Raw genomic sequence first — 26,603 nt, 5'->3', positions numbered from 1 at the left:
GAGGAACAAGAAAAGGATCTTCTATCCAAGATTGTACTGAGATTGTAGCCAGTGCAATAAGACAAGAAGAAATGAAAGACATACAGATTGGAAAGACAGAAGTAAAACTATCTTTATTTCAGACATGATCATTTATATACAAAATTAGATGGAATCTCTAAAATCTACTGGAACTAATAAATTAGTTTAGCAAGGTTGCAGGATACAAGATCAATAAACAAAAATCATCTGTATTTCTATACAGGCAATAATCCATTGAAAGCTAAAATAAGAAAATACCATTTATAGTGCCATGAAAAATATGAAATACTTAGGGAATAAAGATGACAAAAATTTGAAAGACCCATACACTGAAAACTACAAAATACTGCTGAGAGAAATTAAAGAATACCTTAATAAATGGGAAATATACCATGTTCAGGGGTCACAAGACTCACTACTATTAAGATGCCAGTTCTCCCCCAAATTAATCTATAGATTCATCAATCTCAATTCCAATAAAAATCCTTACAGGTTTTTTTGTAGAAATCGGCAAACTGATTCTAAAATTCATATGGAAATGAAAAGAATTAAACAACTTGGAAAAACAAGAACAAGTACTTATGGTACCTGACTTCAAGATTTTATTATAGAGCTGCAGTAATCAAGACAGTGTAGGGGCCGGCCCGGTGGTGCAGCGGTTAAGTTCACAAGTTCCAATTCTTAGCGGCCTGGGGTTCACCAGTTTGGATCCCGGGTGCAGACATGGCACCACTTGGCAAAAGCCATGCTGTGGTAGGCGTCCCGTGTATAAAGCAGAGGAAGATGGGCATGGATGTTAGCTCAGGGCCAGTCTTTCTCAGCAAAAAGAGGAGGATTGGCAGTAGTTAGCTCAGGGCTAATCTTCCTCAAAAAAAATAATAATAATAATAAATTTTTTTTAAGTGTAATACTGGTGACAAAATAGACAAATAGATCAATGGAAAAGCATAGAAAGTCCACAAATAGATCTACACATATATGGGCAACTGATTTTCAACAAAAGGGCAAAGAGTTGTCAGTGGAGAAAGGAGAGTTTTTTTCAACATATGGTGCTGTAACAATTGGATATCTACACACACATACACACAAAATTAGTTTTGAAACATACTTCTTTATATAAAATTATTTAATTCAAAATGATCATAGACCAAAAATGTAAAACCTAAAACTGTAAAATGTCTAGAGGCAAGCATAGGAGAAAACCTTTGTGACCTTGGGTTAGGCAAAGGTTGCTTAGATAGGACATCAAAAACACAAACCACATTAAAGACTTGAATGTAAGACCTGAAACCATAAAAGTCCTAGAAGAAAATATAGACAGTACACTCTTTGACATCAGTCTTAGCAGTATCTTTTCGAATATCATGTCTACTCAGGCAAGGGAAACAAAAGAAAAAATAAACAAATGGGGCTACATCAAACTAAAAAACGTCTGCAGGGCAAAGGAAACCATCAACAAAGTGAAAAAACAACCCACCAACTGGGAGAAAATATTTGCAAATCATATATCCAACAAGGGGCTAATTTCCAAAATATATAAAGAACTCATACAATTCAACAACAAAAAACCAAACAACCTGATCAAAAAATGAGCAGAGGATATGAACAGACATTTTTCCAAAGAAGATATACAGATGGCCAATAGGCACATGAAAAGATGTTCAACTTCACTAATTGTTAGGGAAATGCAAATCAAAACTACAATGAGATATTACCACAGCCCATCAGAATGGCTATAATTAACAAGACAAGAAATAACAAGTGGTGGAGAGGATGTGGAGAAAAGGGAACCCTCATACACTGCTGGTGGGAATACAAACTGGTGCAGCCACTATGGAAAACAGTATGGAGATGCCTCAAAAATCTAAAAATAGAACTACCATATGATCCAGCTATTCCACTGCTGGGTATTTATCCGAAGAACATGAAAACATGAATATGTAAAGATAGATGCACCCGTATGTTCATTGTGGCATTATTCACAATAGCCAAGACTTGGAAGCAAATGAGGTGCCCAATGAGGGACAGATAGATACAGAAGATGTAGTATATATACACAATGGAATACTACTCAGCCATACAAAACGATGAAACCTTGTCATTTGTGACAGCATGGATGGACCTTGAGGGTATTATGCTAATCGAAATGTCAGATGGAGAATGTCAAATACCATATGATCTCACTCATAAATAGAAGATAAAAACAACAAACAAACACATAGAGACAGAGATTGGATTAGTGGTTACCAGAGGGGAAGGGGGTGGGGGGTGGGGAAAAGGGGCACATATGTATGGTGACGGATATAAACCAGATTATTGGTGGTGAGCATGATGTAGACTATACAGAAACTGATATATAATAACGTACAGCTGAATTTACACAATGTTATAAGCCAATACGACCACAATAAAATAATTAAATTAAACAAACATAATCCATAAAGGAACAAATGGATAAGTTGGACTTCGTCCAAATTCAGAACTTCTGCTCTTTAAGAGACAATGCAAATCACCATCTGATAAAGGATTTGTATCCAGAATATACACAGAATGCTCAAAACTAAGTAATAAAGCAATCAATCCAATAAAAAAATACAGGCAAAATATTTGAACACAAATTTTACCAAAGAACATATACAGATGGCAAATAAACAGGTAAACCATGATCAATATCATTAGTCATTAAGGTAATGGAGGTTAAAATCATGATGAAATACCACCATACACATCTTAAAATGGCTAAAGTTAAAAAGTCAGAGCATACCAACTGTTGGTGAATTTGTGGAGAAAATGGGACTCTCATTTACTGCTGATAGAAATGTAAAATAGCATTGCAACTTTAGAAAACAGTTTGGCAGTATCTTAAAAAGTTAAACGTACACATATCATCCAGCCATTCCACTCCTAGGTATTTACCTAAAAGAAATGAAAGCGTATCTCTACACAATGACTTGTATCCGAATGTTCATAGCAGTTTTATTCTTAGTCATCTCCAGCTGCCATAACAAAATACCATAGACTAGGTTGTTTAAACAACAGATATTTACTTCTCACAGTTCTGGAGGCTGGGAAGTCCAAGATCAAGGTGGCAGCCGATTTGGTTCCTTGTAAGGGGTCTCTTCCTGGCTTGCAAATGGCCCCATTCTCTCTGTATCCTCACATGGAAGAGACAGAAATCTCTTCCTCTTCTCATAAGGCCACAATCCTATCAGATTAGGACTCCACACTTCTGACGTCATTTAACCCTAATTACCTCCTAGAGACTATCTCCAGATACAGTCACATTGGGGCTTAGGGCTTCAACACATGAATTTTGGGGAGACACTATTCAGTCCATAGCATTTGTTAATAGCCAAAAATTGAAAACAACCCAAATGTCCATCAACAAGTGAATGGATCAGCAAACTGTGGAATGTTCGTGCAGTGGAATAGTACTCTGCTATAAAAAGGAATGAAAAATTTGGATGAATCTCAAAATAATTATGCTAAGAGAAAGAAGCCAGACCAACTACCCCAAAAGAGTACATATTGTATGATTCCATTTATATAAAAATCTAGTAAATGCAAACAATGACCAAAGTAGATCAGTGGCTGGGCAGGGCAGGAGGAAACATGCCAGTGAGGATTATGTTCACTCTTGATTGTAGTGATAGTCTCACAGGTGTAAACACAGTTCAAAAACTATCGAATTGTGTGTCAACTAAACCAGTCTGTTAAAAAAAAAAAAGGCTTGATTAAATTAACAAGAATTGGGTGGGTCTGTGAGAGGGATTTACTTAAATCCATGAATGTATGAAGCTAAGAGGGGAACTGGTTTAAACCCAGCGATCTACAGAGCCTCAGGCCCCCATTTCCCAGTGTCTAAGCAGCCATATAGTCCATCCACCAGTTACGGAAGCCTTAAGTTCCAGCTTGGAAGCTGCCCTCTCCATCTACAGTGCTTGAACTCTCACCAAGAACTGGGCCAGGCAGCAAAGGAGGTCCAGTATGTCCCCCTTCAGACAAGGTCAGGTGAGAGGTGGGAGAGGCAGGGGGTCGCAGGAGGAACGAAAGCAGGGACCATTCAGCCCCTTCCACCTACGACAACACCGGGACCCTGAGAGGTGGCCGAGAGAGGTTGCCCAGCCAGCCAGAATGGACGGCAGGACACAGTGCACCGACAGCCGCAGTGAAACAGTCCCGGGCCGAGTGAGCGTTGGGGGTGAGCTGCCTGGGACCGGCGCTGCTGTTGGCTGGCTACCGGGCCCGGGCAGGCGTCTGAGCCCCTCCAGCCCTCAGTCTCTTCCTCCACCAAGTGGTGGTCACAGGCCATCTCTCGCTGTTCCCCACTCCTCCTTCGACGACAGCAGCACCGTGTCCAAGGGCTCCCCGCTCGCGGCCTGTGTCCCCAGAACCCCGCCCTTTTCAAACCTAGGAGGGGCCTCATTTCTCTCCTCTTCTTGGCTGGCGTCCCCTCCCACCCGGGTGCCTTCAAAGCCGCCTCGCTCTCCAGGGGACCTGCCCTTCCCTGCTCCTGGAGTCCCCCAGTCCCATCATGCTCAGGGCCCCAAACCCTCCCATGGCCCCCAAGGCTCCAAGGGCGTCCCCCTCCCCAGCCCACCAGACTCCTCCGGTTCCCCCGTAGGGACCGGCTTAGGCCAACATGGACTGCACGTTTACTGAGCGCCTACTACGTGCAAAGCTCTGTTGGAGGCTGCAGAATTCCCTGCTAGACTTGGGCTCCAGTTCCGCCTCCGCGTGTTTGGTTGTCAGAGCTCAAACGGGGCCCTTAGCTTCTCTGGGCCTCGACCTCCCCTTCTCACGCGCGGAGTCCCTACATTCCCCGGGTGGCAAGAGAAGCGCAGCCAGGGTCCCCGGAGGAGGGAGGCGGCGCCCGAGGCAGAGCGAGGCCCAGCGCTCGCATGGCCCGCATGGCCAGGCCTCCTTGCCGGCCGCCAGGTAGGTCACCGCGCGGGTCGGGCGCCAGGCACGGGACCGGCCGGCCTCAGCCGCGTCCAGGCCCGGGCGGGCCGCCAGCTGAGTGCGCCCCGGCGCTCAGAACGCGTCGCCGCAGGCCGCGCGTCCACCCGACGGACTCCGGGGCATGGAGCCGCGCGCGGGGAGCGCCACGGAGCCCAGGGGGAGCAGAGGAGGTACGGGTGGGGGGAGCGCGCGCGTCCCCTGCCCCCCTCGCCCCGCCTGTCTGCTGCTCACCTTTTCCTTCCGACAGGTAGTAAACAAAGCCGCCTTGGCGCCCAAGCAGCGGCGGCAGCGGGCAGGGGCCCAGCGACCACGGCTGGGCTCGAGGTCCCGCACCTGCACCGGCCCCCGCGCCGCGGGGCCGCGCACCAGATCCCGGGGCTCTCAGGAGTCTCCCGGGAGATGTGCCGGAGGGGTGTGCCCGGGGGCCCTGGGGACACCTGGGCACTCAGGGTCCGTGGCGAATTGTGGGGGGCTAGGCGGGGGCCTCTGGGGATCTGTGGAGGGGCAATCCGAGGTTATGGGGGCCACCAGGGTGGCCTAGGCTATCTGGAGGGGGAACCGGGGCGCAGACCGTGTTCTGTCGGGACATGTGGGGGAATCGGGGTTCCTCTCGATATTGTGGGGGGGAGTTTGGAATCTGGGGTTACGAGGGGGCCGTCGGAGACCTCCAGAGAGATAGATCCACAGGGTGTTTGAGGTGTCCAGGAATACTGCGGTCACAGAGCTCTCTCCAGGGATATCGTGGGGGCAGGCGGGGTCCACAGGCACATTCGCCGTGGTCGGGGGTCGCGGGAGATGAGAGGGCCAGTCGGTGACCTCTGGCACTATCAAGGGCGTGGTCAGGGGGTGTCTGGGGATCTTGAGGGGCATTCCAGGTGTCTGACGTCGGGGAGCGCGGGGGCTCTCCGAGGCTCGGGGTGGGCGCTGACCTGTTCTTTCCACCCGCGCAGGCCGCGGCCTTCCCCCGCCCGCGGGCTCCAGTGCCCGGCAGCTCCTGGCCCGGCTGGACGCGCGCCCCCTGGCGGCCCGAGCTGCGGCCGACGTGGCGGCGCTGGTGCGCAGGGCCGGCGCCACATTGCGCCTGCGCCCCAAGGAGGGTGCGTGATGGGGGCGGGGCCTTTCGGGGGGCGGGGTCGGAATGGAGCCGGGTTCCAAGCGGCAGGCCCGAGGTTGTTAGTTACTGTGCTGGGTGGGGCCGGGGGGGGGCGGGGTGTGAGTTGGGAGGGCGGGGCTCGGAGGATAATCGAGGGGGCGGGGCCTTGGGTTAGCCTAGGATATTCCTCTAGGAGGTGACAGCGGCAGGGTTATTGCAGTCGGTGAATGTTGCAAGATTAGTTGCAACTAAGGCTTCGAATGGCATTTCTGAGGAGGCGGGGCCTGGAGAGGGCTGGGGGCGGGCGCTTAGCTGAGAGGCGGGTCTGGAATGCTAGTCAAGGGGGTGGAGCCTATCTGCGCACCGGGGGCGGGGCTGAAATGGCAGGAATGGGTTGAGGTTTCCAGGCTGATTAGAGGGCTGGGCCGGGAATGTTCAGGAGCAGAATCCAGGAGTAGCACCCTCCAGGGTGGGCCTAAGGGTGCCATTTGAGGGTGGAGGTCTGCGTGTTACTAGAGGGAGGGAGGTAGCAAGGTCTGGAGGATTATTCCAATAGCCGGGCCCAGGCTTATTAGTTAAGAAGGCCATTCAGGACAGTTATTCGTGTGGCCGGAGCCTGGATTATGACTTGAGGGAGCGCTGCCTAGATATTTACAGTAATAGTGTCAAGGCCCGGATGTGACTTCAAGGAGATGAAGCTAGAATGTTAATTTAGGGGACTGGGCCCTTGTAGTTTCTATGGAGAGTCGCTAACTGCTTTTTAGCCTTTTCCATTCCGCCGCTATTAGCGTGCTGGACTCTAAGGATGATAACAACGTCTTGGAGATAAAGTGAAGATCCCTTGTAGATCCCACGCAGAGTTCCTAGCATGGCAAATACAGTAAGGTGTGAAAAACCTTGGGTACTTTCGTGGAGCTTGAACAGTCTATGGGGCTGGAGACTTAATGAACCTTGGAGGCAGGGATTGGGGGAGAGGGTGGCGAGGAGGGTGGAAGCTGCAGGAGAGCAGGGGGCAGGGCCAGGCTGAGAATCTAGCACAAGTCCTGAGTGAATATCGAGAATTGGGTAAGACCCCAGTCTCTGGCGCCAGGTAGCCTGGGTCAAATGTGACTCTTTTACTACCGGCTTTCTGACCATTTGTATGTTATTTAATCTCTTTGTGAAAAGCTTAGCTATTCAAATATAAAAGTAATATATGTATATTTTAAGAATCAGAACAAAAGAGTCACAACCACGTAGTCTATATTTCCCTTAGACTACCTCCTCTTTCTGACCTTGAAAATTTGTAGAAACATGATTTGTTTGAAATACACACGATCACGGAGAATGTAGTGCAACCTTTTAACAACTAAATTGAGACAATGTATCTAATTTACATATGACGCAATTCACTCATTTAAAGGATATGCTTCAATTGTTTTCAGTATATTCACAGGGTTATGCAGTTGTCAACACAAATAATCAATAACCAATCTATAGATTAGAAAGACAGAGTGATAGCTATTGAGCCAATGCTGAGGACTAGCCCAGAAGTGTTATCTTCCCCAGGGAAGAAAGCACTCTGGAGAAGCAAGGTTCACAGCGTGGTTATATACCATTTCAGAACGAAGAACATACATCAAGCATGACAGGGATACAATTCTTTCCCCAAAGTCACAAGGAGATGTTTTGCTGCAGTTTAGCACGTACACAGCAGGTCAGCTTGACCTTGGTTCTCTGGGAAGAAAAGCTTATCTTCAAAGAAATACTGGTATTGGCGTCAGAGAAAGGGGGACATCACACCCCTGTCTTTAAAGAGTGACTTCTTTGCTTTGGGAAAGTGTTGGAAGCAGATGTACAATGCATGTTTGGTGGGCCCTAAGTCAGGCTGCTCTGGGAAAAACAAGTTTTAGGCCTAATCAGATTTAAACCAGAATGGCTTCCCCATGTGCCTCAATATGTGGAAACTTATTATTTTAATCACAATCATCACCCCAATGTACATTTAGAATATTTTTATCTCCCTGAAAGAAGCCTCATAACTTTTGGCAGTCACTCCCTGTTCCCCAACTCCACCCCTCCAGCCCTAGGCAACTACCAATATACTTTGTTTCTATAAATTTGCTTATTTCCTAAAAATGGAGTGATACAATATGTGGTCTTTTGTGACTGGCTTCCTTCACCAAGCCTAATGTTTTCAAGGTTCTATGTTGTAGCATGTGCCAATACCTCATTCCTTATTACTACCAATTAATATTTCATTATATGAATATACCATATTTATTTATCTGTTCATCAGTAGATGGACATTAGGGTTGTTTCCACTTTTTGGCTATTGTGAATAATGCTGCTATGAACATCTGTGGACAAATTTTTGAGTGATTGTATGTTTTCATTTCTCTTGGGTACATACATAGGAATAGAATTGTTGGGTGGCATGGTAACTCTAAGTTTTGTAGTTTGAGGAACTGTCAAACTGTATTCCAAAGCCATTGCACAGTTTTACAATCTCACCAGCAATGTCTGAGGCTTCTAATTTCTCCACATCCTCTCCAACAGTTGTTATTGTCCATCTTTTTTATTATAGCCCTCCTAGTGGGTGTGAAATTGTATCTCATTGTGGTTTTGATTTGCATTTCCCTAATAGATAACTGTATTTTGATAGGTAGAATAATGGGCCTCCCAAGATGTCTACCTTCTAATCCTCAGAACCTATGAATATGTTATCTTATATGGCAACAGACACTTTGCACATGTGATTAAATTAAAGATCTCGAGATGGAGAGATTATCCTGGATTATGGGGGAGTAACATAATCAAAAGAGTCTTTAAGAGTGCAAAGGAGCACAGGAGAGTCAGAGAAGGAAATGTGGTGACAGAAGCATGGGTGAGAGTAAGAGATTTGAAGATGCTGCACTGCTGGCTTTGAAGACGGAGGAAGGGGCCACAAGTCAAGGAATGCACGCAGTCTCTAGAAGCTGGAAAAGGCAAGGAAAAGGATTCTCCCTTAGGGCCTCCAAAGGGAACGCAGCTCTGCTGACACCTTGATGTTTCTGCCCTACAGAACTGTGAGATAATAAATTTGGGATTTTTTTTTAAACCAATAAATTTGTGGTAATTTGTTATAGCAGCAGTGGGAAACTAATACAGATTTTAAGCATCTTTTCATGTGCTTTTTGGCCATTTGTATATGTTCTTTGGAGAAATGTATGTTCTGATTCTTTACAGATTTTTTTTAAAGATTGGCACCTGAGCTAACATCTGTTGCCAATCTTCTTTTCTCCTTCTTCTCCTTCCCCTTCCACTTCCCCTTCCCCTTTCTTCTTCTTCTTCTTCTCCCCAAAGCCCCCCAGTACATAGTTGTATATTCTAGTTGTAGGTCCTTCTGGTTGTGCCATGTGGGACGCCGCCTCAGCATGGCCTGATGAGTGGTGCCATGTCCATGCCCAGGATCTGAACCAGCAAAACCCCGGGCTGCTGAAGCAGAGCACGTGAACTTAACCACTCAGCCATGGGGCCAGCCCCCTGTTTACAGATTTTTAAAGTTGTGTTATTTGTGTTTTTATTATTGAATTGCATGTTCTTTATATATTCTGGATACAAGTCCCTCATCGTATATATAATTGTAAATATTTTCTCCCATTCTGTTGGTTGTCTCTTCACTTTCTTGCTAGTGCCTTTGAAGCACAAAAGTTTTAATTTTAATGAAGTTCAATTTATCTGTTTTTTCTTTTGTCGTTTTTGCTTCTGATATCTTATCTAAACAAACCATTGCCTAAGATCACAAAGATTTGTTCCTATGTGTTCTAAGAGTTTTATAGTTTTAGCTCTTACTTTAGACCTATGACCCATTTTGAGTTAATTTTTGTGTACAGTGTGAGGAAGGGGTCCAACTTCATTCTTTCGTATGCAGATATCTGGTTGTCCCAGCACCACTTGTCGAAAAGACTATTCTTTCCCCATTGAATTTTCTTGGCACCTTTGTTGAAAATCAATTCATCAATTCACCAGAAATCTAAGGCTTTATGGTGGAGTCTTAATTCAGTTCATTGACAGATATATAGAGATATCTATCTATATATATATCGAGAGAGAGAGAATGAGAATGATGTATATATCTCATTATGCCAGTCACCACACTGTCTTGATTACTGTAGCTTTGTAGTAAGTTTTGATATTGGGAACTGTGAGTCCTCCAACTTTGCTGTATTTTGTCAAAATTGTTTTGGCTATTCTGGATCCCTTGAGTTTCCATATGAACTTTAGGATCAGCTTGTCAATTTCTCCAGTTTTTACTTCTTCCTTTCCAATCTGGATGCTTTTTATTTCTTTTTCTTGACTAATTTCCCTGGCTAGAATTTCAAGTACAGTGTTGAATAGAAGTGACAAGAACAGACATTTTTATTTTGTTCCTGATCTTTGGTGGGAAGTATTCAGTCTTTCACCATTAAGTGTGATCTTAGCTGTCTTCTGGACTCCATTGTTACTGATGAGATGTCAGCTGGTAATCTTATTGCGTTACCTCGTATGTGATGAGTCATTTTTCTCTTTGTTCCTGCAAGATTTTGGATTTCAACATATTGACTATGATGTATCTGGGTATGGATCTGTTTTCATTTATCTTACTTGAAGGTCTTTAAGCTTCTTGGATGCGTAAAGTTTTTCATCAAATTTAGAACATTTTTGGCTGTTACTTTTTTGAGTATTTCTTCTGCTCCTCTCTCTGTCTCCACTTCTTCTGTTACTCCTGTTACTCATATGTTGGCCCACCTAATGATGTCCCATATTTCTCTGATGCTCTGTTCATTTTTCCTGATTCCTTCTACTATCTCTTCTTCAGATTGCATAATCTGTATTGATCTCTCCTCTAGTTCGCTGGTTATTTCTTCTGCCAGCTCAAATCTACTGTTAGCCTCTCTGGTGTTTTTTGGCTGTTGTACTTTTCAATCCCAGGACTTCCATTTGGTCCTTTTCTGTGATTTTACTTCTTTATTGATATTCTCTATTTGATGAGATTGTCTTCATACCTTCCATTAAGTCTTTATACATGATTTCTTTTACTTCTTTGAAGAAACTTACAATAGCTGCTTTGAAGTCTTTATCTGTTGGTCTGACATTTTCGCCCTCTAACAGGCAGTTTCTGTGTCCTGCTCCCCACCCTCCACAGCATGGATAAGTCACGCTTTCTTATTTCTTTGCATGTCTCATAATTTTTTTGTTGAAAATTGGACATTTTAGATAATGTAGCAATTCTGGATACTGATCTTCCCATTTTTGTTATCATTTGCTTGTCTATTTGTTTAGTGACTTGACTGGACTAAGTCAAATCTATTTTCATCTGATGTCCCTCTTCAGAGTGTTTCAGCCTTGGGCGTGAGAAGTCACCCTGGGATGACCTTGCTTTTATCCAGGCTCTCTTTGTTTCTTTCCCTGATCTCCTGGTTAAACTTCTGGCTGGTCTGCCTGTATTGATATCACACCCAGCTGTTAATCTCCACTAATTTTTGACAATGCTCTGGGGCATAATTTGTTCCATAGTCCTATCAAATTAAAGTCAGGCCCCTTGGAAGGGTATTCTTTGAGGGCAGTCTGTGGCTTGCTCTTACCCCAGAAGGGCTGTTCTTAGCTGTTTCTTGCCCTATTTCACGTGTTGCTATCATAGAGATACCGGCCTCCCCTTAATTGCTCACAATGCCCTTAGACTTTAACTTCTTGATTTTCTGTTCCAAATAAAGTCAATCCCCTTCGGGAGAGCTGCTGAATTCTCTGTTCTTTGCTGTCCTGATTAAGAGCTGGGGGTGGAGACAGAGGCCCACTTCTCTCTCTCTCTGTCTCTAACTTATACAGTTGTTAATATTGATAAAGTAAGCTTTTTATGTATTATCTGCGACAGTTCATCAAACTATATGCTTATGAGTGAATGTATGTTATACTAGAGTGACACCTGTCTCTATAAGCAGAGTACTGGGGAGGTTATACCCCTTGGTATTATCTGCTTGTCTTTCCTAGTGCGGAACCCCCACCTTACCAGTAAGCTGTGGAGAGGGCAATCGGGGCCCAGTATTCTTGGTCTGCCACACTGGGGGTAGAGCTTCCACCCTATGAATAGGATCTGGGTGGCGGAAGGGAACCCCAGACCTCTCAGTCATGCTTTCCCAGAATAGAGCTTCTGTAACACAGGGCTGGAGGAGATGAGAAATGCTGGTGGCCTGCCCCTCCTGAGGAGAAACCACTGCCTTAGACTGGGAGCCTGTGGGGGAGGGAGCCCCATGTTCTTGGCCACACCCTCCTGGAGTTGAGGTTCTGTCACACTGAGCTGGGGTGCAGGGAGGGAGCAAATCACAGCTCAAGTGTCGGGCTCTTGGTGTTCTTACAGTGATTTAGCACATCTTCTTGAATAAATGTTTCTCCATTTGCTGTATGCCCTTATGCAATTCCCAGAGACTTTAAATGGTTGTTTTTTTAAGGAATTTTCACCAGTTATGGTTACCTTGTTGAGGATAAGGCCCACCAAGCTCCTCATGCTCCCATTCTGTAGGTGTTTCTCTATTTTTTTAAATGGTGAAATATACCTAATAGAGAAGAACATGCATATAACATACATGAACAGTTTGACAAATTGTAAAATTAATACCTGTGGAACTCTCACCACGTTAAATAAGAGAGTGTGACTAATACCCCAGAAGTCCCCCGCTCACTCCTCAATTGTTTTTTCCACTTAACAAAACATCGTAGCGATTGTTTCATACCAAGCCATGAGGAATTTTTAAACCTTTTTAATCAAAGTATAACATACATTTATTCATCAGCATGCAGTTTGATGAATTGGCACACATAATACGTAAAAGTTTACTTTATCAATATTAACAACTGTATAAGTCAGGGTGGAAAGGAAGTGGAGGGGAGGGGAGGGGAGAGAGTTGAGTTGGGTGGGAGCCAGGACCTATAAGTGGGCATTTAGATTGTCTCCAGTATTTTTTTTTTAAGATTTATTTTGTTCCATTTTCTCCCCAAAGCCCCCCGGTACATAGTTGCACATTCTTAGTTGCGGGTCCTTCTAGTTGTGGCATGTGGGACGCCATCTCAGCGTGGCCTGTTGAGCAGTGCCATGTCCGCGCCCAGGATCCGAACCGGTGAAACCCTAGGCCCCTGAAGCGGAGCGCACGAACTTAACCAATCGGCCACCGGGCCGGCCCCTCCAGTATTTTTTTAAATTGAAAAAAAAACCGAGACTAAACATTCTTGAAAAAAGATTCTGCCCAAATTTTCCATTCTTTCTTTCATTTCCATTCTTAGAAGTGGAGTCATTGGGTCAGAGAAGGTATACATGGTATTATACTGCCTCTGATAAATGTTGAATCAATTGGTGCCCCTATCAGCAGTGTATGAAGGTTTCCATTTTCTTCCATCATTAGTGACTCTGGACGTCATTCATAGTACTTACTGTTTGAGATCTTGGCCAACTGAGTTAGCCTCTCTGGGCCACAGTTCCCTCATCTGTAAAATGGATTTAAAAATAGTTCCTTTCTCAGAGTCCTTTCGAGGACTAAATGAGTGCTTAGATGGGCGATTGGCATAGAGGACCTAACATTGAAGTGTTTGCTGTTTTTACTTTTGGTCTTTACCAATGAGTTAAATGAGGAACAGCGTTTTATTATTCATTTATTTGCATTGCTTTGATTATTAGTGAGGTTGAGAATCTTTACATATGCTTAATAGATATTTGTATTTCCCATTTTGTGACTCGCCTAATGATGTCCATTGCCCATTTTTCAGTCAGGAGTTGCTTGCCTTTTAAAGTTATTGAACTGCTGGAACTCTTTTTTTAAAATTTTTTTATTCTTGAGGAAGATTAGCCCTGAGCTAACTGCTGCCAATCCTCCTCTTTTTGCTGAGGAAGACTGGCCCTGAGCTAACATCCGTGCCCATCTTCCTCTACTTTATATGTGGGACACCTGCCACCGCATGGCTTGCCAAGAGGTGCTATGTCTGCACCCGGGATCCAAACCGGTGAACCCTGGGCCGCCGAAGCAGAACGTGCACACTTAACCGCTGTACCACCAGGCTGGCCCCTAGAACTCTCTGTTTTGAGTATATTCACCCTATATCTTTCTTTTATATATATATATATTTTTTTTTTTCTTTTCCCCCTGAGGAAGATTAGCTCTGAGCTAACATCTGCTGCCAATCCTCCTCTTTTTGCTGAGGAAGACTGGCCCTGAGCTAACATCCATGCCCATCTTCCTCTACTTTATATGTGGGATGCCTGCCACAGCATGGCTTGCCAAGCAGTGCCATGTCTGCACCTGGGATCCGAACCGGCAAACCCTGGGCCACCGAAGCAGAACGTGCGAACTTAACCACTGCGCCACCGGGCCAGCCCCTACCCTATATCTTTCTTTCTTTCTTTTCTTTTTTTGAGGAAGATTGGCCCTAAGCTAACATCTGTGCCCATCTTCCTCTATTTTTTTTTTGAGAAAGATTAGCCCTGACCTAACTACTGCCAATCCTCCTCTTTTTGCTGAGGAAGACTGGCCCTGAGCTAACAACCGTGCCCATCTTCCTCTGCTTTATATGTGGGACGCCTGCCACAGCATGGCTTGCCAAGCAGTGCCATGTCTGCACCTGGGATCCAAACTGGTGAATCCAGGGCCGCCAAGAAACAGAAAACGCAAACTTCACCACTGTGCCACCAGGCCAGCCCCTTCCTCTGTTTTTCATATGTGGGACACCTGCCACACATGGCTTATTGAGCAGTGCATAGGTCTGCACCTGAGATCCAAATCAGTGAACCCTGGGCTGCTGAAGCAGAGCGCACGAACTTAACTGCTGTGACACTGGGCCAGCCCCTATGTTATTGTTTTTAAAGATTGTATTTTTTTCCTTTTTTCTCCCCAAAGACCCCTGGAACATAGTTGTATATTCTTCGTTATGGGTCTTTCTAGTTGTGGCATGTGGGACGCTGCCACAGTGTGGTCTGATGAGCAGTGCCATGTCCGCGCCCAGGATTCGAACCAACGAAACACTGGGCCACCTGCAGCAGAACGCACGAACTTAACCACTCGGCTACGGGGCCAGCCCCTGTTATTGTTTTTAAAACACAAATTTTGTCATGTCACATAATCTTCTCATGACTCCCTCATCACCTCTAGCAGAAAGCCCTAAGCTTTGAATTCCCTGCCATCCATGACCTAACCTAGCCCCTGCACATTACTCCAGCTTTACTTCCTGCTGTCCTCCAGAATGCTTTTTCAATCTTCAGCCCCTCTTGGAAGTAGTAGTGTATACACCCCTTCTGTCTTCTCCACCTCCCCTCCCCACAGCCCTGTGTGTCTGCAGGCTTAACTGCACTTGTTTTTTTGAGGCTTTTGGTTGTTGTTTTGCAGGGAAAGATTCGCCCTGAGCTAACATCTGTTGCGAATCTTCGTCTCTTTTTTTTCTCTCCAAAGCCCCAGTACATGAGTGTATATCCTAGTTGTAAGTCATTCTAGTTCTTCTATGTGAGCTGCCACCACAGCATGGCAACTGACAGATGAGTGGTGTGGTTCCACAACCAGGAAGCAAACCCGGGCCACCAAAGCAGTGAGTGCTGAACTTTAACCACTAGGCCGTCAGGGCTAGCTCTTAACAACATTTGTAATCATTGATTTTCCCATCATCCCATATGAGTACCTTGGAGGCAGGGCCTGTAACAAAGTAAGTGCTCAATTAATGTTTATTGAATGAACAAAAGAATAAATGGTTGAATTTGCAAAACTTGCGTATAGTCGTCCTTAACTGCATGGCAAGAAAATACTTTTCTCAATGTTTATAAATAGAAAAATTCCTGATGTTGTTTTTAGGATGAAGGAAAGACAGGAAAAAAAGTGTCTTGATTTGCATTTCCCTAATAATTAGTGATGTTGAACATCTTTTCATGTGCCCATTGGCCATCTGTATATCTTCTTTGGAAAAATGTCTGTTGATATCCTCTGCTCATGTTTTGATCAGGTTGTTCATTTTTGTTGTTGTTGAGTTGTATGAGTTCTTTATATATTTTGGAAATTAATCCCTTGTCAGATATATGATTTGCAAATATTTTCTCCCAGTTGGTGGGTTGTCTTTTCACTTTGTTGATGGTTTCCTTTGCTGTGCAGAAGCTTTTTAGTTTGATGTAGCCCATTTGTTTATTTTTTCTTTTGTTTCCCTTGCCTGAAGAGACATGGTATTGAAAAACATACTGCTAAGACCGATGTCAAAGCATGTACTGCCTATGTTTTCTTCTGGGACTTTTATGGTTTCCACACCCATCAGAATGGCTATTACTAAAAAGACAAGAAATAAGAAGTGTTGGAGAGGATGTGGAGAAAAGGGAACCCTCATACACTGCTGGTGGGAATGCAAACTGGTGCAGCCACTATGGAAAACAGTATGGAGATTCCTCAAAAAATTAAAAATAGAACTGCCATATGATCCAGCTATTCCCCTGCTGGGTATTTATCCAAAGAACATGAAAACGTGAATGTGTAAAGATAGATGCACCCGTATGTTCATTGCAGCATTATTCACAATAGCCAAGATGTGGAAGCAACCAAAGTGCCCATCAACAGATGAATAGTGAAAGATGTGGTGTATACATATATATATATATATATATATACACTGGAATACCTCTCAGCCATAAAAAAAGATGAAATAGTGCCATTTGCAACAAGATGGATGGACCTTGAGGATGTTATACTAAGCAAAATAAGTCAAAGAAAGACAAATATGGTGTGATTTCACTCATATGTGGATGATAAACATACACATAGATAAGGAGAGCAAATTGGTGGTTACCAGAGGGGAAGAGGGTGGGGGGAGAGCAAAAGGGGTAAAGGGGCCCGTATGTGTGGTGACAGATAAAAGCTGGACTATTGGTGGTGAACACGATGCAGTCTATACGGAAGTCAAAATATAATGATGTACACCTGAAATTTACACAATGTTATAAACCAATGTGACCTCAATAAATAACACATTACAATAAGAAAGTGTCTTTTCTCCTATTGCATTTTCACCACAAAGTTTTCCATCAGAATCAGGTTAGCTTGGCATGATCTCTGAGGTATGTGTCAGGAGGGAGTCAGAGACCAGGTGTGAACCAGCTGAGAAGGCAAGACTCTCTCAGGGACCTCTGGCCCCGGCCTGTGTAAGCCTGTATTGTGCACACTGCCTCAGGTGGCTGCTTCAGGAAGTGGATATCACTTCAGCCACGGACAGTTTGCCTCCCAGGCAATGTTCACATCATTAATAATAAGATATAACGTCATGAACCCCCTGATATGATGTGATGAGAAGAGCACATCACCTCTGTGGCATTCTTGCCAAAAACCCATAACCTCAGTCCAATCGTGAGAGATCATCAGATAAGCCCACAATGAGGGACATTCTACAAAATAACTGAACTGTACTTTATGAAAGTGTTAAGGTCACGAAAGACAAGGAAAGACTGAGGAACTGTCACAGACTGGAGGAGACTAAGGAGGCATTACGATTATATGTAATGTGTAACCCTGGAACAGAAAATGGTCTATAGTTTAGTTAATAGTATTGCACCAATGTTCATTTTCTGATTTTGATAATTACACTATTGTTATATAAAATGTTTAGGGGGATCAGGATAAAGGATATACAGGAAATCTCAGTACTATCTTTGCAACATTTCTTTAAGTCTAAATTTATTTCAAAATAAATTTTTAAAGATTTTTGTTTTTGTTGTTGTATATTGAAAACCACAGCGGCTTCACCTTTGAGATTCCAGGGCCCATCCCAGGATGCCGAGGGCTTCTAAGCCTGGAAACATGGCCATGAGATTGATCAAATATTGGGCTTCCTGTTTTCAAGACCATCCTCTGACCCACCATACTACTCTACTTTCTAAACATTGTGACTATGTCCCCATTTCATTTAATTATATTTATGGCTTCACATTTAAAGGCTAGTTCCATCCGAGGCATGTGCTATAATTCATTTACCCTACTCCCTTCTGTTGTTCATTCAAGTCGTCTTCAAGCTTTTCCTACTATAAATAATACTATGATGAATCTCGTGTAAAAATCTTTTTGCACGTCTTCAAAGATTTCCTTGGGATAAATTTTTGGCAGATTTGTAGTATTCTTTCTTGTGACTATTTAAGTATTAGTCTTCTACTTTACAAACTCCCGAGTAGCGGGGATGACTGGCACGTGCCACCATGCCCAGCTTTACAAACTCTTAAGGTCCTACACAAGAGGAATCTGTCTGGCTCTCATAACATATTTAGTGTTAGTGGGAACTATTTTTTTTAAAATATCGGTTTAAGTGTCATTGTTCCCCACTGAACTATGAGCCCCTAGAGAGGAGGAGGTCTATTTTATTAACATCTGCGGGCCGGCCCCTGGCTGAGTGGGGTTAAGTTCACACGCTCTGCTTCAGTGGCCCAGGGTTTCACTGGTTAGGATCCTGGGCGCAGACATGGCACTGCTTATCAGGCAACGCTGAGGTGAGGTCCCACATAGCACGACCAGAGACACTCACAACTAGAATATACAACTATGTACTGGGGGGCTCTGGGGAGAAGAAGAAGAAGAAATGGCAGAAGTGTGGCAACAGATGTTAGGTCAGGGGCAATCTTTAAAAAAAAAGATGATTGGCAATAGATGTTAGCTCAGGTGCCAATCTTTAAAAGAAAAAAAAATATTTGAATCCAGAGCTTGTCGAGTGTTACATCTGGCATTGGTAGGCACCATTTATATGTCTATTATTTATTATTGTACACAACTGGCACTCACAGATTTTTTTCTTAATGATTTATTTTACTTACACTTCCCACACCAGTAGGGCACAGTAAGGTGTACACAGTAAGCTATCAATAAATACCTGTCAAACTCCTACACAAAGGAACGAATACCTGGCAAGAATTAATCCACCTTCTACCACGCCTACCTCCCTGAAGAACTACATTTCCCTGTAGGCTTGGCGCGACGCACTCCTACGAAGTAAGAAAAAGCGACAATTACGTCCTAGGGCCACTTATCCGCCTTCGCCTGCCGATGTCGCAGTCTTTTATGGGAAAGGTAGTTCTAGTGCTCGTCGTCCACATCCCCCCGCAGCAAACTGAGCCCAAACTAAACTTCCCAGCAAGCAGCGCGCGGGCGTGGGAAAAGGGGCAAGATGGCGGATGCCGAAGAAGGAGTTTTGCGGCCGGCGGGAGCCTCCACTGCCCCAATTTCATTCGGCTTCAGTCGCACATCCGCCCGGAGACGGCTGGCGGACCCAGGAGATGGCGCAGGTGCACCTCCGGAGGAGAAAGATTTCTTGAAGACTGTGGAAGGGAGGGAGCTGCAGAGGTGAAGCGCCGGGTCTTTCATCCTTTGGAAATTAGTGCGGTGGGTGTAAGCGGGAGGGTGGAATCTGAGTTGACTGTGTTGGTGACAGTGGCCTGAAAAGCCTGAAGCAGAGCCTGAGGAAATTCGTGGAGGCGAGGAGGCGAGAGTTTGTAGGAGAGGTGGGGAAATTGGGCCTGATGCCCGTGGGGATTGAGAGAGTGTATTCCTGAGAGGGAGTGTCCTTAGGACTTGGGGACCCTGAGATGTGTGCGTTTTGACCGAAGGAAAGGAGGGGCAAATGACAGGACCCAGTGTCTCAACTGAAGCGTTGATGCTTCTCCGATATGGGGAACCGGACGGAGTAGCAGATTCAGGTTGGGGGAGTCCATCATCAGTTTAATTCGGAAAGGAGAGTCTGAAGGAAGCACTTCCAGAAAAGAATCAACCATCCAGGAGGCTGGTGTGGAGCCTGGAGCTGGGGAGTCTGGGCTGAACATGGTGATTTGTGGGTCATTGTGGAAACCGTGAAAGTGGGTCTTGGGATGAACAGAAGGTCAAGGACTGAGGACTGGTTCCTCAAAGGCACTGACATTTAAGACTTGGAGATGGGGAAGAGAATCTAAAGAAACCATAATCAGAGACATAAGGGGAGAGCCAGACAGGAGAACAGAGGGTGTGGTCCATGGGGCTGGGAGTGAGTTTGGCTCTTGTGTTTTCTCTGAATGAAGGGATGTGGCTCAGAACTCACTGACAGTGCTACTTTTCCACCTTCACCCCTCTGTGTCCATGTCAGTGTGAAGCCCTCAGAAGCCCCCAAGGAGCTCGTCATCCCTTTAATCCAGAATGGCCATCGCAGGCAGCCACTGACACAGGCCCCTGGGCCATCCACAGATACTGAGGCCTTGGCGGATGGGATGCTGTCCCAGGCTGTGAAGGAGCTCATTGAGGGTGAGTGATCCCCCCTTTGCCTCGCCCCAGTGAAGGAAGAAGGGGAGGAAAATGGAAGGATAGGGTGAGACCTCATTGCTTCCTCCCATTCTTCCTTAGAATCCAAGAAGTCTCTGGAGGAGAGAGAAAATGCGGGTGTGGACCCCACGCTTGCTATCCCCATGATCCAGAAAGGATGCACCCCTAGCGGGGAAGGGGCAGACAGCGAACGCTGGGCTGAGACGGTGAGTCCCCTAACCCGCTCCTGCCCCAGCCTCTATGCCCGTCTGCCAGGCTTGCCTCCCTGCGCACAGCAGGGAATGTCTCTGTGTACTAGCCACCTGCTGCCTGTCCCCTCCTCCTTCCATCCTTTTTGGAAGCATTAACAAATGAATCCAAATACTCAGGTGTGAAGAAGTACTTGGATTCTGGGATTATCTGAATGAGATGAGGAGTAAAGGAAATAGGAAATGTAAAGACCCTGAGGGTAGACTCTGCCTAGAGCGTTTGAGGAACACCAAGGAGACCAGTGTAGCTGGAGTGGAATGAGTGAGGAGGAGGAGTGGAGGAAGTCAGAAGTCCGGGGGCTAAACCAGGCGGGGCATTGTGGGCCATGGTTTTGGCTTTTACTCTGAATGAGATGAAAGCCGTGGGAGGGCTCTGAGTGGAGAAGAGACAAGCCTATGATTTGACAGGATGTCTCTGGCTGCTGTGAGCAGGACAGACTAGTAAGCAGAGGTGGAAGCAAGGAGACCAGTAATCCAGGCTAGAGATGGTGGAGACTCAGACAAGAGTGGTAGGAGTGAGGCCTGGAAGGACAGGTAGGGTTTAGTGAGACAGGGAAGAGCAGGGTGAGTACTCCTAATGGCAACAACGACCCAAACAATGGCAGCGTGACAGGAAATCAGTGTGGTGTGTGTCTGCCAGGGAGACAACTTGTGGTGTGTCTGGAGCGAATATAAAAAATTGAGGGAGTGATGATGGGAGGTGATAACAGGAGAGGTGAGGGGCGTGTCTACAGAAGTAACCAAGGCTGTCTTTCATACCCATGGACCCCACTTTTCACCTCATCATTCACAATTTTTTTGCAATGCTTCTTTGGAGCCTAGGTCTCCTACAGCCCCAGATTACCATCCCTTTTGACTGAATTGCTTTCATTAGCCTTCAGATGTCCTCTTGTTTCTTTTATCTTAAAGAAAAACAAAGACTTGTACTTCACTCTCCATCCTGTTCCAGCTTTGGCCTCATTTCTTTAAGCTTCCCTCCTCTCACAGCCTTCCACATCTCAACTGATCGCAGTTCCATCCATCCTTCCCCTCACTCAGCCTAAAAACCTTAGAGTCACCCTTAACTCCCCTCTTTATTTCATACCTCATATACAGTCTGTCAGCAAAATCTTCTCATCACCCTTTTCAAAATGCATCCAGAATCTGACCACTTCTCACCATCACCACCAGCACTACCACTCTGGTCTGGGCCACCCACATCTCTCGTCTGGACTATTGCAGTTACTTCCTCGCTCGTCTGGCTCATGGCTACTATGCTCTTGTGGCTTCTGCCCAGCTCTCCTGATAACCTCTTACCAGCCCTCTCTGCCTCCATATTGCTGTTTCTGTCTCTTCACACATGCCAGATTTTGTCCTCCTTTAGGGCCTTTGCTCTGTTTCTCTGCGTGGAACACTCTTCCTTCTCATATCCTCATGGCTCCCTCTGTCATCTCCTGGTCTCTGCTCAGATACCAACTCAGTGACACTCTCTTCTTCCTCCCTCTGCATCCCCTTAACCTACTTGATTTTTCTTCATGTAACTCACCACCACTTGATGTATTGTGTTTTTATCATGTGTCAGCACGCCGAGAAAGTAAGCCCCACAAGGGCAGGAGTGTTTGTCTTTTTTGTCCACTGCTTTATCCCCGGTGCCTAGACCAGTACCTGGCACAGAATAGGTGCTTTATAAATATTTGTTGAAGGACTGAACATGGAGGAAAAAAGTGAGGGATGGCGAGAGGAAATCAAAACTCACCCTTGAGCTAACTGGAAATGAGGCATCGAGGGTCACCCAGCGGGTGATAACAAGGGCACTTCAAGAGGGCCCACCATAAGCCAAGCCTGACCGTCCTTCCTCTGCCTGAACCCATAGGTGCCAGAGGAGGCTGATTACGAGGCAGTCCCTGTGGAGGCCTATGGGCTGGCCCTGCTGCGGGGCATGGGCTGGAAACCTGGTGAGGGCATCGGCCGCACCTTCAATCAGTGAGTTCTGGGGTAGGGGCAAGGGAACAGCAGACGGGGCAGTGAACAAGACCCCCACGGTTCCCGCTCACCCAGAACCGTCCAGCCAGGGAGAGGGCACGTTACTAGCATACGTAATTCAGTAGCCCCTTCCGCTGCTCTTTCAGCCTCCTGTTTGTGCTGTGAAACTCCATGACAGGATCCCATTTAAAATTGTAAAGATTGCCTCTCTGGGCATCAGCTTCCTCATCTGAAAAATAACAGTATGGACTCTCCAGGTCTGTTGTGAGAATTAGGTGAAATTATACACATAAAGTACTCACAGTTGCCCCTGGCCCCAAATAAGCACAGACTAAACATTTGCTATCATCACACGGCTTTACAGTCCCTTCTCTGCAGTTCTCAACTCCAAAGAATTCTGAAAACCAAACTTATTTCTTTTTTTTTTTATTATTCTCCCCAAAGCCCCCCAGTACATAGTTGTATATTCTAGTTGTGAGTGCCTCTGGTTGTGTTATGTGGGACACCTCCTCAGCATGGCTTGATGAGCAGTGCCATGTCCGTGCCCAGGATCCGAACCAGAGAAACCCTAGGCCACCGGAGCAGAGCCCGCGAACTTAACCACCCGGCCGTGGGGCCGGCCCTAACAGACATTTTCTTCATAAACCCTTTGGCAGCCAAACATGACCTGAATTGACATTGAGTGTTTTATAGTCTGCTTCTCCTGCTTGGTGTGAATATTTGTATGATTTCCCCTGTAGAAATATTAGTGTATTTGGTTACACTGTAGATACCATGTAATGGGTGGTATGTACAGCATGTTATTAGGTTGAACCAAACGAAATTGCCATTTCTGTAGGTCAAAAACAGTCCTAATACGAGCTCAGGAAGGAGATTCTTGAACATATTGCCAGGGTGGGATTTGGGTTGGTGCTCGCGGGGGAATGGGGCATTCAAGACAGTCGTATCCCCCCACAACAAGCCCGTAGTCTGTGCTCCCTGCAGAGTGGTGAAGCCCCGTGTCAACTCCCTGAGGCCCAAGGGGTTAGGACTGGGCGCCAACCTGACTGAGGTCCAGGCTCTGGCCCCCACTGGCCCCCACCGCCTGCCCAGGCCAGATGAGGAGCAAGAGAAGGATAAGGAAGACCAGCCCCAAGGACTGGTGCCTGGAGGAGCTGTGGTGGTTCGTTCTGGCCCTCACCGAGGCCTCTATGGGAAGGTAAGGGACCAAGATGTGCCTTCAGCCCAAAACGGGCAGCAGGGACATTGATGTGTGGGTCAGAGGGAGGAACAGTTGGGTTTGGGGTGGACAGGCTAGAAGTCCTTGTCCTTCAGGCCTGCCTGGCCTGTTGCCTCATTAGGTGACTCAGGACCACTTGCTGGGCCTTTCTGAGCCTGTTTCCAAATAAAAGGAAGAGAATGCCATATGCCACAAGTCCCTGATGATTAATTGCTTAAAATAGCTCCATGCCCCACAGTCTGGTGGGGGAGACACAGGGACCAGGCCAGTGGAGGTAAGGGTGGACAGCTTGGTCTTAGGGCTGTGGTTGGAGTCCACTCAACCCTTGCCTGACTTCTTCCTCTAACACTTTAGGTAGAAGGCCTTGATCCTGACAACGTACGGGCCATGGTTCGTCTGGCCGTGGGGAGCCGCGTGGTGACTCTCAGCGAGTACTACCTGCAGCCTGTCTCCCAGCAGGAGTTTGACAAGAACTCCATGGAGCTCAGTGAGTGAGCCTCTTACCTAGCTGGGGGAGTTGGAGAAGCATTCCTGCTGGTGATAAGGCCTGTCTCATGGTGGGAGGGGACGGGGGGTTAGATGTGCCTGGCAAGTGTGACTTCGGTTAGAGGTCAGGAGGTCAGAGTGAACGTAAGTGGCTTATTCCATTTGAAGAAAGGTTGCTCTTGTAACCCTGGGTCTTTAGCCTCTTTCTGAGGGGGAAGAGACAGGTACAGAAACTAATTCCTACCCTTAGGAGGTCTGTCTATTTGGGGCAATGAAGCTCTCTTTCGCTAGGGAGTGAGAACAGCTAGGACTGGGGCATGACTGGGGAGGAAGGCATTCTAGGCGTGTCGATAGGATGGGGCAGTTTGGCAGATGGGAGAGGGGTGCCGACCGAGCTCTCTGGGACTCTCGCCCACACGAGGCACTCAGGTAAGCACTGTCAGCGCGGGCTGGGTGTTTGGGGAAGGCTTCCTGAAGGAGGCCGAGATGGTTGAGAGGAAGAGGAGAGTGTTCTAATAGCCCAGGCAGAGTGTGATGGTGAAAGGGGGCACTCTGGCAGATGGGAGGTGGCCTGAGGCTGAGGTGTGGCCTGGAAGGAAAGACAGTGAGACACTGAGGCTCTTTCCTGGTTCTCCCCACACCTCTTGAATAGGCCAGAGGAACAGAAGTTCCCCAGGGCAACAGAACGGAACAGCCTCATCGCGGAAGGCCCTCCGGGATCAGGACCTCCACATCCGGCAGGAGGACTCAGAGAGGAAGCGGAAACACCTTCCAGACCGGTGGGACCCTGGGCATGTGGGATGGGGGAAGAGGGCGGGGTGTGGGGAGGCTCCAGCAGTCAGAGAAGGCTTCTAGGGCAAGGCAGGTGCATAGAAGGAACTAGGAATGGCATTATGGGTAGGTTTTACAGCATCGGCAAAGGTGGGGTGGCCAGAACATGCGTCCAACTAAGCCCAGTGTTGGCCGGCTTTCCACAGACAGGATGGGCCTGCAGCCAAGAGTGAGAAGGCAGCCCCCAGGAGTCAGCACTGGTTGCACAGGGACCTGCGTGTGCGGTTTGTGGACAAGCTGCACAAGGGTGGCCAGTATTACAACACCAAGGTGGGAACCCTGCAGCCTGGGGCCCCTTCCTCCCCCAGGGGCTGGGCCCCCTTAGCTCTCTAACATTCTCATGTCCCCTGACCCTCTCCCCAGATGACAATTGAAGATGTTCTGAGCCCAAGTACCTGTGTGTGTCGGACAGATGAAGGCCAGGTCTTGGAAGGTGAGTCTGAAGGATGGCCGCTGGGTCGTTACCATCCTGGAGGCTAATCGAGAAGGCTGTCTTAGGCCAAGAGTCTGGCCCAGGCAAAGGCTGGAAGTTTGGGCAGAGTTCAGGTTTTTTGCAAGGCCCAGCATCCTCTAACAGAACATTAGACACTTCTGTGATGGTGATTTTCTGAGCCCCTCTTTCCCCATCTGCAAATTAGCATGGAAAGGACCAATTTCTCCCTCTTGTGACTGGTGCCTTGTAGAATGTGTATTGAGTTCCCAGTGCAGGGCAGGGCTTACGACATGCCCACAATAAACGGTGTCTGTTCTCACCACCACCCGTCGTCATCGTATGTAAGTGCTCCCTTTATAACGGTTAGTGCTAGGAACTGCTCCTTAGGTTTCGTCGTCTGTGAAATGGGCGTGGTGGGAATCCCAGCTGTCAGTAGGGTGCAGAGTGGCTCCAGGGAATACAGGAACGGCCCTTCTGACAGGACCCTGGCTGGGCTGGCCCTTGCTGCAGGCCTTACTCCCCTCCCCTCGTCTGCAGGCCTGAGGGAAGACATGCTGGAAACCCTGGTCCCCAAGATCGAAGGCAACCGGGTGATGGTGGTGCTGGGGCCAAAGGCTGGAAGGGTGAGTCACAGACCTGGGAATGGAGGGTGGGAGCATGTAGAGGATATCCTGGGGTCTGGATTGGCCTTGCTGACTCTACCCGCCTCTGCTCTAGGTGGGCCGTCTGCTGGGCCGAGATGGAGAGCGGAGCCGGGCTCTGGTGCAGCTGCGGAGAGAGAATCGGCTGGTGGAGCTTCACTATGATGCTGTCTGCCAGTACGTGGGCCCCAGTGACTCAGAGGAAGACTGACTCCTGGACCCTCTCTTGTCCCCCAGGCTGTTCCCAGTTCTGTACAGTGTGAAAAGCTTGCCTTCGTGAAGGTGGGAGGTCATTGTTGCGCTTTCCACTTGCGGTACAGCCCTGGGACAGGGACAGGGCACAAGCTGGATGGACCAGAAGGGAGGCTAGAAACAAACCCTGTATTTACCAGAAGTTAGTGTCTAATAAAACCTGTTTCAAATACTTAGTAAAA

The 26,603-nt window shown here is 46.7% G+C and overlaps 1 protein-coding gene and 1 long non-coding RNA gene across 3 annotated transcripts; one reads left to right on the top strand and one right to left on the bottom strand.

Moving 5' to 3' along the window:
* Positions 1 to 87: 87 nt before the first annotated feature.
* Positions 88 to 6,068, bottom strand: LOC139081083 (uncharacterized). Its single transcript, XR_011536045.1, has 3 exons — positions 5,913 to 6,068; positions 5,215 to 5,477; positions 88 to 3,731 (listed from the first exon to the last, which is right to left on the bottom strand). It is a non-coding gene; the product is annotated as an uncharacterized lncRNA (long non-coding RNA).
* Positions 4,484 to 26,603, top strand: GPKOW (G-patch domain and KOW motifs). 2 transcript variants are annotated; one of them, XM_070605148.1, is made up of 12 exons: positions 4,898 to 4,959; positions 19,029 to 19,404; positions 20,177 to 20,331; positions 20,431 to 20,555; positions 22,450 to 22,559; positions 23,544 to 23,757; positions 24,133 to 24,265; positions 24,917 to 25,043; positions 25,242 to 25,365; positions 25,459 to 25,528; positions 26,066 to 26,151; positions 26,246 to 26,603. In XM_070605148.1, exons 2-12 carry the CDS (start codon positions 19,229 to 19,231, stop codon positions 26,378 to 26,380), a joined length of 1,455 nt encoding a protein of 484 aa, XP_070461249.1. In that variant the 5' UTR covers positions 4,898 to 4,959; positions 19,029 to 19,228; the 3' UTR covers positions 26,381 to 26,603. The 2 variants fall into 2 exon arrangements, with proteins under 2 accessions (XP_070461248.1, XP_070461249.1); XM_070605147.1 differs by lacking the exon at positions 19,029 to 19,404 and having other exon boundaries at positions 4,484 to 4,959.

This window comes from Equus przewalskii, chromosome X, assembly GCF_037783145.1.
Source record: "Equus przewalskii isolate Varuska chromosome X, EquPr2, whole genome shotgun sequence".
Lineage (NCBI taxonomy): Eukaryota > Metazoa > Chordata > Mammalia > Perissodactyla > Equidae > Equus > Equus przewalskii.
This window is presented reverse-complemented; position numbering and strand designations above follow the sequence as displayed.